The sequence below is a fragment of the Schistocerca cancellata genome, chromosome 5, assembly GCF_023864275.1.
Source record: "Schistocerca cancellata isolate TAMUIC-IGC-003103 chromosome 5, iqSchCanc2.1, whole genome shotgun sequence".
In the NCBI taxonomy this organism is placed as follows: Eukaryota; Metazoa; Arthropoda; class Insecta; order Orthoptera; family Acrididae; genus Schistocerca; species Schistocerca cancellata.
In genome coordinates, this window is record NC_064630.1 from 481,159,092 (window position 1) to 481,171,510 (window position 12,419).

Sequence of the window (12,419 nt, forward strand, 5' to 3'; positions counted from 1 at the left end):
TGCGAATAGTAAACGGCTGTGAAAACACACTTGACCTCTTAGCAACAAGTAATCCAGGGTTAATAACGAGCATCAAAACGGATACAGGCATTAGTGAACCCAGGGTTGTCGTAGCGAAATTGAATGTTGTAACCCCAAAAACTCAAAAAATAAACGAAAAATATACCTATTCAGAAAAGCAGATAAAAATTCACTTGACGCCTTCTTGAAAGACAATCTCCACTCCTTCCAAATTAATATAAATGGAGACCAGATGTGGCATGAATTCAAAGAAATAGTATCGGCAGCAATTGAGAGATTTGTACCAAATAAATCAGCAAACGACGGAAATTATCCTCCTTCGTACACAAAACGGGTCAGAACACTGTCGCAGAAACAATGAAAAAAAACATGCCAAAAATTAAACAAACGCAAATCTCCAAGATTGGCGATCTTTTACAGAAGCTCGAAATTTAGCGAGGACTTCAATGCGAAATGATTATAATAGTTTCCACAAGCAACTTTCTCTCGAAATCTGGCAGAAAATCCAAAGAGATACTGGTCGTATGTGAACTATGCTAGCGGCAAGGCACAATCAATGCCTTTTCTGCGCGATAACAATGGAGATACTATCGAAGACAGTGCTGCCAAAGCAGACCTACTAAACACAGCCTTCCGAAATGCTTTCACAAAAAACGACGTAGTAAATATTCCAGAATTCGAATGAAGAACAGCTGCCAACATCAGTAACGTAGAAGTAGATATCCTCGGAGTAGTGAAGAAACTTAAATCATTTAATAAAAGCAAGTCTTCTGGTCCAGACTGTATGCCAATTAGGTTCCTTTCAGAGTATGCTAATGCAATAGCTCCATACTTAACAATCATATTCAACCGCTCGCTCTACGAAAGATCGGTACTCAAAGACTGACCAATTGCACAGGTCAGGCCAATATTCAAAGAAGTAGTAGGAGTAATCCACTAAATTACAGGTCCATATCATTATCGTCGATATGCAGCAGGATTTTGGAACATATATTGTGTTCGAACGGTATGAATTACCTCGATGAGAACGGTCTATTGACACACTGTGAACACGAATTCAGAAAAGAAACGTTCTTGTGAAACACAACTAGCATGAAACACAACCCGCATGAAATGTTGAGCATTATTGATAAGGGACTTCAAATCGATTCCGTATTTCTGAAATTCCGGAAGGCTTTTGACACTGTACCACACAAGTGGCTTGTAGCGAAATTGCGTGCTTATGGAATGTCGTCTCAGTTATGTCACTACATTCGTGATTTACTGTCAGAGAGGTCACGGTTCGTAGTAATTGACAGAAAGTCTTTGAGTAAGACCGAAGTGATTTCTAGCGTTTCCCAAGGTAGTGTTATAGTTCCTCTGCTGTTTCTTATCTATATAAACGATTTGGGAGACAATCTGAGCAGCCGTCTCAGGTTGTTTGCAGATAACGTTGTCGTTTACCGACTAGTAAAGTCATCAGAAGATAAAAACAAATTGCAAAACGCTTTAGAAAATATATCTATATGGTTCCAAAATTGGCAATTGACCCTAAACAGCGAAAAGGGTGAGGTCATTCACTTGAGTGCTAAAAGGAATCCGTTAAACTTCGGTTGCACGATAAATCAGTCAAATCTAAAGGTCGTAAATTCAATTAAATACCTAGGAATTACAATTACGAACAACTTAAACTGGAAGGGACACACAGAAAATGTTGCAGGGAAGGATACCCAAAGACTGCGTTTTATTGGCAGGACACTTAGGAAATGTAACAGATCTCGTAAGGAGACTGCCTACGCTACGCTTGTCCGTCCTCTTTTAGAATACTGCTGTGTGGTGTGGGATCCTTATCAGATATGACTGAGGGAGTACATCGAAAAAGTTCAAAGAAGATCAGCACGTTTTTTATTATCCCGAAATACAGGAGAGAGTGTCACTGAAACGATACAGGATTTGGGCTGGACATCATTAAAACAAAGGCGGTTTTCGTTGCGGAGCAATCTTGACACGAAATTCGAATCACTAACTTTCTCTTCCTAATGCGAAAATATTTTGTTGACGCCGACCTACTTAGGGGGAAACGATGACTATGATAAAACAAGGGAAATCAAAGCTCGTACGGAAATATGTAGGTGTTTGTTCTTTCCGCGCGCTATACGAGATTGGAATAATAGAGAATTGTGAAGATGGTTCGATGAACCCAAAGCCAGACACTTAAATGTGATTTGCCTAGTATCCATGTAGATGTAGATTTCTGCACAATATACTAATGTAAAAGTCCTGTGAATATGAACATCCTATCTCTAGTCGTTCAAGGTATTCTGTTTTTTCTGAACGTGAGTGTACTTATATTGTTTTTTCCTTAATCCCCCTCAAAACTTAACATGCTCGGAAGCGTACCTAATTGACAGTCACAGTACACGTGTAACGGTATTCGAGTTACATCGCCATGGAGGACCTCACAAAGTACCGAGGAGGGCAAACTATCGGCTCCTGTTTTGATGGTGCGTACGTGAGAACAGTCTCAGATCAGATAGTTGTATCTGGAACCAATGTGTACATCGTCATGGCAGAGTTCACAGGAAACATTCGTCTGCTAAACAGAAAGTAAAAGAAGTGGCGTCGCAGACAAGGACTGTGCGGCTGGTTCCGGTGGAGGTTCGAGTCCTCAATCGGGCATGGGTGTGTGTGTTTCTCCTTAGGATAATTTAGGTTAAGTAGTGTGTAAGCTTAGGGACTGATGACATTAGCAGTTACGTTCCATAAGATTTCACACACATTCGAACAAAAGAAGTGGCACTACCTGACACAGAGCATGTAAGAGATCTATATTCACTCAAGGCAAAGTACAAACACATATTCAGCCTCCTTAAAAACAGCCGGGCAGTCATGGATAATTCCAAACGTGGTCTCTAGTCTCTCAAGTAGGTCGACCGAACAGAAAATTACATCAACAGCATATGCAAAGCGACAGTATGATTGCAGCTGACCCATCGAGTGGGCGGACAGTGGTCAGTTGTATAAGTGGTGTCTCTGCAGCTTTGTTTTAATGCCAACGGCCGGATCGCACTGGACAACAGGGCCTTCGTCTCGGCATGAGAGGCGTAGCAGCAACAGGCAACGGAACAGATCTGCATCCACCTGCTCGCTAGAATGGCGTCTTTCAGAGGGGCTACGTCTGCCCATAGAGTATAAGTACTGTATCTGTGGAACGAGTACTCGGATGCGTAGAACGAGAATTCTGTCCGCAACATCTCTGGAAGTTGAAGTCACTTGGTTTTGGGAGGCGCATTTAAGCCCGTATTTTGAATGGTATTGACAGATTACCTTCAGAAGTTCCGCGAAGCTTTGTTTATGTGTTAACAATTTGATACCTGGAACTGAGCTTAAAGATGCTAGGAGGAAGAGTATGGTGCCTTTTCAACGCAGTATCATATCTCAGATTCCACTTTATTTAGGGAGTTTACACTTCTGAATTTTTTGTAGAGACGGACTTCTTCCTTTTTATTTTGTGGAACCATATTTCGACTCTTTGTTCAGCTTTCGGAAAAGTGGAACAAAAAAATCACATAACGTAAGAAAATGTCTCATGCGGAGGTACTCAGATACACACAAGGGTTTGAGAACCTGCATAAATTGGAGGAAATTAATCAGACTGTCACGTATAAATTTTATTTGCATATGAATCAGACTGTCACGTATAAATTTTATTTGCATATGAACATAGTACCAATATGTTTACAGCGACTGCCAGATTATTCAAACACACCTGCAGATTTATCTAGCAATTGCCTCGTAACCACGTGGCCGAAAAAATCTCAGAAAATAGCTCTACAGTGTAAGAATTTGATACCGTGTCTCGATATTTTTCCAATATAGAAAGTACCTCATATCAATACGGCATTTACAGTTACACATTTGTTGTATGTACCCATGAAAGGTTAGCAACAACAGCACTGCACCATAGCTATTACTAACACTCAAAAGTGCAGAAACGTATAAAAAACAAGGCGAATACGTGTATTATATTAGCTTCGCTATTACCACAAAATGTAGACAAGTAGCGTCGTGCCAAAAACACGTGACTAGCCCCTAGGCCAGTATGATGTTTAAAACATGTGCAGTAGGCTACGTTTACTCGATATATATATATATATAATAGAGGGAAACATTCCACGTGGCAAAAATATATCTAAAAACAAAAATGATGTGACTTACCAAACGAAAGCGCTGGCAGGTCGATAGACACACAAACATACACACAAAATTCAAGCTTTCGCAAGCAACGGTTGCTTCATCAGGAAAGAGGGAAGGAGAGGGAAAGACGAAAGGATGTGGGTTTTAAGGGAGAGGGTAAGGAGTCATTCCAATCCCGGGAGCAGAAAGACTTACCTTAGGGGGAAAAAAGGACAGGTATACACTCGCACACACACCCATATCCAACCGCACATACACAGACACAGGCAGCCTATGGTAAGTCTTTCCGCTCCCGGGATTGGAATGACTCCTTACCCTCTCCCTTAAAACCCACATCCTTTCGTCTTTCCCTCTCCTTCCCTCTTTCCTGATGAAGCAACCGTTGGTTGCGAAAGCTTGAATTTTGTGTGTTTGTTTGTCCGTCTATCGACCTGCCAGCGCTTTCGTTTGGTAAGTCACATCATCTTTGTATATATATATATATATATATATATATATATATATATATATATATATATATATATATAGTCTATGGTGGAACTAATCGTGGGCGAAAATTGTATGTACGTATGTAGGGCGGTTGAGGGGGGAGGGTGGACGGGGCGAGGTAAACGCCGTCTGACCGGAGGCCAGCGAGAGTGGATGCTCTGGGACACTGTGCGTGGACTCCAGGTACTTGTCCTGGGTCTGGTTTTGGTGACGGCCCAAAAACCCGTTCTCGGTCGACACGGAAGGAAAGAAGAGAATTAGGCATTGATACCCTGTCGACAACGAGGTTATTAGACGGAAATGTGCAAATAGCATCTCCAGCGACCATAGGCTGGTGTCTTGAATACACACTGGCTGACTCTTGAATATATGCTGCCACATACCATACCTAGGCTATGACAAGGCACAAGAGGGTCCCGCCGTGTTGGAAGCAGTCGGTGGAGATGCTGCAGCATGTGCAGGATTTCTGACGGGGTTCTCCTGACCCACTAGTTCGACTTGTAACCTAGGTCGACAGGAATAATGTCAATGCAGATTCTATATATTCTCTAATAGTTTTTCGCACGTGAAACTTGAATGTGCAAACCATATTATGCTACACCTCTCGGTATGAATTGTTCCGTTTGTTAGAATCTATGTCTACTGTGCATCTATGTCTGTGCTGCTTAAACCACATTACCGCCTGTGGCGACGGGTACTTTACATACTACTGTCACTTCCCCCTTTTTTGTTCCCTTCTTTGAATCCTGCACCAAACCTAACTGGTAAGAACACTAGAGAACAATACTGAAGTGTTGTCTGAACGGAGGCCGCGCGGGATTAGCCGAGCGGTCTCAGGCGCTGCAGTCACGGACTGTGCGGCTGGTCCCGGCGGAGATTCGAGTCCTCCCTCGGGCATGGGTGTGTGTGTTTGTCCTTAGGATAATTTAGGTTAAGTTGTGTGTAAGCTTAGGGACTTATGACCTTAGCAGTTAAGTCCCATAAGATTTCACACACAATTCAACATTTTTTCTGAACGGAGGGTTTCGTAAGCTAAGTCCTTCGTAGGATGACAACACATCCCAGAGATCCTTCCAGTACATTCAGTCTGTTAACTACCGTCCCTTTATTGGTTTAATGTGGACGTTCCACTTTAAATCGCTCTATAAGCATGCTCCCACACATCTAATGAATGTAACTGTTCCTAGTGTTTGATCGGCATTGGTGTATGCCTGTTAATGTTGAAAGTCAACAGCAAATTCCAGTAGCAAGCTTCGATCCTTTGTAGGTCTTCCTCCATTTCGTTACAGTTTTGTAGAATTTCGAATTGTCTACATACACCAGCAGCATCCGCAGAAATCTCCATGCCGCCTTCGATTTTATCCACCAAGTCATTTAGATGTATTCTGATTAGCACCGGCCCTATAGCACTCCCTTGGGAGACGCGTGAAGCTGCTTTTGCATCTGGAAATTTTTCGCTATTGCCCCTTTCAGATCTGACTTTTTTTTCTGGAAGAAGAAATTTTTTTCTTTAAGCTCTAATGTTCATAGGTGATTTTTTAATGATTTTGGTGCAAGATTTATACACATATATGTATCTGTTTTCAAAATTGTACACTTGGCTCCTTTCTGTGGAATAAAATGATTAATTTTGAAATATTTATTATTGTAATAAATTAACAGATCATTAAATAATTACCAAAAAACCAACAATATTCCATTATACGGCGGAATACAACTAACCAACCACATCTGTGTATTCTGGCGGCCACAAGCTGAAGTCTACTGCTACATTCATTTGCTGATATTTTTATTGTTATGCCGAAAAGGTGGCAACGTATGTGCATGGTGAAGAGACTGAATATTCTCAAAAGTGTAAATGAGTTTTCCATTGAGGAAAAATATTTCTGTTGCAGCTAATACACAGCTAACATTAATGTACACTATTGTACCCATAGCGTCTGAAAGGGTTAAGAACCACAGAGGCTCTATTTGCTAGGAATTGTACAGTCAAGCCTGATATTCTATAGGCTCGTATTTGGTTCATTAGGCGACAATACAAAACTGTATAAAGCGTCCTCTAGAAGCAAGGAACGCGGCATCAATCTAGACACCGGTGTGTAGTGCCTTATGAGTCTCGTGGACGGACAGAGTGAGCTGGGTTTCGCGCTAACGCTGCTTGTGGAATTCATGTTAACTCCTACAGACGATTTTTCTGGTATCCAGAAATGTCTCAACACTCGTGAAAATACAGGCTGGCACAGTTCAGATGGGATGCCTGATATGGATAAACTACGAAGAAAAACCTGATAGTTATAATGCTGTCTAGTGCTTAGCACGTTTTTGACAAACAATTCAGTGCCTGCAATGATGACTGTTGCAGTGGTACTAGCGTTCTGATGTGTGACAGTAGCGTAATGACTAAGCGCTAATGGACCTATTACTCCCATTACCGTATCCCCAGCATGACTGCTACTCCACTAGGATCGTATTCCACAGTTATCCGAAGAGTGTACTGTTGTCGGAACCGATTCTTTACCTCTCTTGCGATTGAACTATGGGCACAAAATCTATTTTCTTTTGCTTTAATGAATTTCAAAATAATCAATTAGAATGTTACGTAAAAGTAGCGCTGTTAATATAGTTACCGTAGCAACCAAATATTCTATAATGTATGCCCGGAATTTAACGCTACTGTCTGTAATCCGACTCTCAGACTGCAAGTATATTTATACCTATATTACATGATCCTGCTTTGACTTTAATCACTGTTATCAGTCAATAGCTAATGGTATTTTTCAAGTCACAACACATATTGTTTTGCTTTTACATCTACATGATTATTCTGCAATGCAAATTCATCGAACCACTTTCACACAGTTCTGTTCTCAACAGCACGCAGGAGAAACGAACACGATGATCATTTGTCTCTACGTAGGTGGACGTCAACAAAATATATTCGCATTCGGAGGAGGAAGTTGGAGATTGAAATTCCATGCAGATACTTCACCGCATGGAAACGCCTTTGTTTTAATGATTTCCACCAGAACTTGCGTATCACACCAGTGACACACTCTCCCCTATTTCGCGATAGTGCAATACGAGCTGCTCTTTTTTTTAATCTTATTCGATGTCCTTCGTGAATTTATCTGCTGAAATGAAATGATCGTATGGCATTGTTGGCCCGGAGGTCCCATTCGGGTTCGGCCGCCAAGTGCAAGTCTTATTTTATGAGGATAACACAACACCCAGTCCCCGAGCGGAGAAAACCTCCAACCCAGCCGTGCATCGAACCCTGGCCCAGTGCATGGGACGCGACGACGTTACCACCCAGCTAAGCAGGCGGACATTTATCTGGTAAAGATCCCACACCGTAAATCGCTACTCAAGCAGAGAACGGGCAAGCGTAGGCACTCTAGTGGATTTGTTGCATCATCTAAGTGTTCAGCCAGTAAAACGCAGTCTTTGGTTTGCCTTCCTCACAATGTGATTCTTCCAGTTTAAGTTGTACATAACTGTTATCCTAGGTACTTAGTTGAAATGAAAACTTTTAGATTTGTGTTATTTATCGGGTAAGTGAAATTTAGCGGATTCCTTTCAGTATTCTTGTACATGACCTCACATTTTTCATTACTTAGGGTCAATTGCCACTTTTCCTACCACACACATATCTAAATCATTTTGCAATTGGTTTTGATCTTATGATACTGTAAATGGCAGCATCATCTGCAAAAAATCTAAGAGGGCTGCTAGGATTGTCTCCTTAATCGTTTATATCGATCCGGAGCAACAGAGGGCTTATAACACTTCCTTGGGGAACGCCAGATGTCACTTCCGCTTTACTCCATGATTTTCCGTCAGTTACGAACTCTTTGGTTTTTCTGATACGAAATCAAGACTCCACAACTCAGACGATACTCCATAGACAAACAATTTGTTTACAAGTCGCTTGTGACGGGCGGCAATTAAAAACTGGAAATCTGGGAATAAGGAATCAATTTGAGATTCCCTCTCGATAGCACTAAATGCCCCATAATAATAAAGAGCTAGTTGTATTTCATAACAACAACATTTTGTGAATCTGTTCAGACTGTGTCAATAGATCGTATTTTTAATGTTCGAATACAGTATCTGTTCGAAAATCCTATGGATCTGTAATGTAATTCATCAGACTACCCCTGTTTCCTTTCTTGACCATTGCTGTGATCTGTGAAGCTTTCTAGTCTTTAGGTGCGGATCTTCCGCCGAGCGATATGTTGTATGCGATTGGTAAGTATGGAGCCATTGCATCGCATACTCTGAAAGGGATCTAATTTGTTGGCAATCTGGACCGGAAGATTTGTCTCTATTAAGTGATTTGAGTTGCTTCGCTACACCGTGAATATCTACTTCTAAGTTCCTCGTATTGACAGCAGTTCCTGATTCGAATTCTCGGCTATTTTCTTCGTCTTCATCAGTGAAGGCATTTCTGAAAACCGTATTTAGTAACTCCGCTGTAGTGGCACTGTTATCGGTAACATTTTCATTGATATCTCGCAATGAAGGTATTGATTGTATCTTTCGCTGGTGTATTTTACATAGAAATAGAACTCTTTGAATTTTCTGTCAGGTTTCGTGGACAGTTTCGTTGTGAAAACTATTAGACATCTCACTTTGAAATCAGTGCTAAATTTCGAGTTTCTGTTAAACTTCGTCAATCGTGAGCATTTCTCATACTTTTAAATTTGGCGTGCAGTTTTCGTTCCTTCTGCAACAGTGTTCTAAACTGTTTTGTGTACCGTGGGGGATCGTATCCGTGTTTCATTAATTTATGTGGTATAATCTTTCAGTTGCTGTCCGTACTATTTTTTTTTTTTTAATTTAAGCCACATCAGTTCTATACTTACGTAATTAGTTCCGAAGGAATGGAGACTGTCTGTTGGGGAGGAGTCAAGAGAACTTTTATCTCGTGTTTTAAATAGATATATTTTGTGTTAATTTTTGGTAGATTTAAATGTTACTGTATTCAGCGTCACTACAACGACCTTATGTTTACTAATCCTTGTATGTCATGACGCTCCGTATTAGTTCAGTATTATTTGTTGCGGGACGCGCGGGGTAGCCGCGCGGTCTTGGGCGTCTTGTCATGGTCGGCGCGGCTCCCCCCGTCGGAGGTTCGAGTCCTCCCTCGGTCATGGGTGTGTGTGTCGCCCTTAGCGTAAGTTACTTTAAGTTAGATTACGTAGTGCGTAAGCTTAGGGACCGATGACCTCAGCAGTTTGGTTCCATAAGACCTGACCACAAATTTCCAAATTTATTTGTTGCAAAGAGGTCATGTATGTTTTCGCAATCATTTACACTTCGAGTGGGCTGCAGAACTAATTGCTCAAAATAATTTTTGGAGAAAGAATTTAGTACAATTTCGGATGATGATTTATTCCCGCTACCGGCTTTGAACGTGTATTTTCACCAACATATCGAGGATAGATTGAAGTTACCACCAATTATAATTGTGTAAATGGGGTACCTATTTGAAATGATACTCAAGTCTTCTTTGAACTGTTCAGTAACTGTAACACCTCAGTCAGTGGGTAGGTAAAAGGTACACGATTATGTTGAAGGGATTAAGAATTATATCCAAGAAATCTTTTTCAGGACAGTATTAACTTATCTATGTAGGAAAGTCATCCTCCAAGAAGAAAACACTATTTAAGCCTAGTTTACACGACGAAATTGGGTTGCGCCACTCGTTGCGTAGAGTGAGTTGCACGCAAGTGGTGTATATGCTGTAGACACGGCGACATCAGTATACACTTCAGTTTCGTTGCTTTGTTAATCCCAGAGTCGTGTCTGAAATGAAAGTTTTGGCAGCTGCACGTATCACGACTTGTCATGGAGTTAAAGCTTGTTACGTGGAATCGCAACATAAGAAAAAAATAAGAAACGTATTTCGATTCGTGATTGGATGAAGAAAAGACGTCAGCTCGCTTGCTGAGCATCCTTGCTGAAATAATTTATAACGGAAGACCCAAGAAGTTCTTTTAATTATCTTAGAATGTCACCAGAACTGTTCATGTTTCTCTAAATACAGTTAATTATGCGATAAGGAATACAAGTACTGTAACCCATGAAGCACTATCGCCAGAACTGAAATTACATATCATATCACGTGCATTACAATCGAGGACACTCGGCATGCTGAAGATGCCGTTTTAGTTGGTGATGACGCTTTTCCATTAGCACCAATAATTATAAACATTAACAGTAATAATTATTAACATTAACAGGAATAATTATTCGAAGCAGGCCGCATTAAGAAAAGAAGGGTTGGAAACTACTCTCTCGAAGATAGATCTGAACAGTGGCAATATTTCAAAATTCTAACATATGTGAATAGGGAGCACTGCTGCGAAGTGTTGAATAGATGAATATTGAAAAACGAATGCAGGTTCTTGAATTTGTATAGCCTTCCCTCCTGTCAACAATATTCGTTAACTAATAATTGGCCAAGTCGAACGATGGGATTTTAGTCTTGTAGACGAGAACATTGTCACAGTTAGAATTACACTTGCTTGTATTTTTCTTAATTCAGTTGTATATGTGCTCCTGACTCAATAAAGTTTGCCCTACAGCTCAGATATTGTCCAACAATCTACATTATGATCGCACATGACGGCCTCAGCGGCAGCAATTTGTTGCTTATTTTTGTAATCAGCATCACCGAACTCCCACGAACACCTGTGCAAAGCATAGATATCCAAAAAGTGAACATTATTCTCCGTTCGTCTTTTCATATTTCAATTTGTCTACACTCTACGAACACACGTAACCTCAAAACTCATGCAACTAGTGTCGCCAAAGTTGGAACACGCAGAAAGTGTTTAGTTTCACCAAAAACGCTCGACACACATGTGCAGTGACAGGTAGCGCAGTTGCCTGCAACCTAGTGTCGTCGAGTAAACTGGGCTTTAGTTGCACTACAGTTTCGCCAAACCTGCATCAATGTGGATTGCCTTTTGACTTCAAAAACATGCTTACACTTCAGAAATCTGTTGTTCTTATTTATTTTGAGATATGATACACATTCAAATCATTTCTGACAGTTAATGAAACTGAAACCAACAGGATTCTTGTGACGACTTCGGAAGTAAGAAGTGGGGAAGAGGCAGTCGTAGCATAGTGTTTGCATAGCTGTTTAGAGCGTCACTTGATTGTTCCGTTCTTTTGCATAGCGCCGCTGATGGGATCGTGTCGACTGACGTTCACGATGTGCGCCTTCGCGACGCTGTTCAACCTGATCCTGATGCGCTACAACCTGAGCTTCGCGCTCGTCTGTATGGTGAGCGACACCAGCGCCGACTTCCTCAAGAGCGGCAGCAGCCGCAACTTCTCCGAGGACGGTCTCGGCAAGGATGGATGTCCCGTGCACCAGCAGAATCCGGGGTCCGCAGTCGTCACGCACGTAAGTCTCCGTTAGCTCCTCATCATTACACTTGAATGAAGTTTCTGCATCCGTTCGAAGATCGTGTGTTGAATGAAGCTTGTGCAGCTGCAGTTGTAATGCTGATGAAGTGGAATTGCGTAATAACAGTTTCTGTTTTGTCTTTGTTGTCTATAACCGTCATCAAACTCCTTAGTTTTCTCCCCATGCCGCATTTATCTTTCTTATATCGCTGTTCTTCCCGATTTCTTACTTTGCCTGAGTTTGTCCTCTACATTAAGTATTTCATTCCTAAAATTTGTTTCGTATTTCCATTGTTTTTCACCGTTCCCTC

The 12,419-nt window shown here is 41.2% G+C and overlaps 1 protein-coding gene across 2 annotated transcripts in view; it reads left to right on the top strand.

Annotated features, from left to right (window-relative positions):
- Window positions 1–12,419, top strand: part of LOC126188224 (uncharacterized transporter slc-17.2-like) — a 447,637-nt gene that overhangs the window by 280,267 nt on the left and 154,951 nt on the right. For both annotated transcript variants that reach the window (XM_049929775.1, XM_049929776.1), the window contains one exon: window positions 11,877–12,106. In XM_049929775.1, the coding sequence (XP_049785732.1) occupies window positions 11,877–12,106 (230 nt within the window). The remainder of the gene's footprint in view (window positions 1–11,876; window positions 12,107–12,419) is intronic.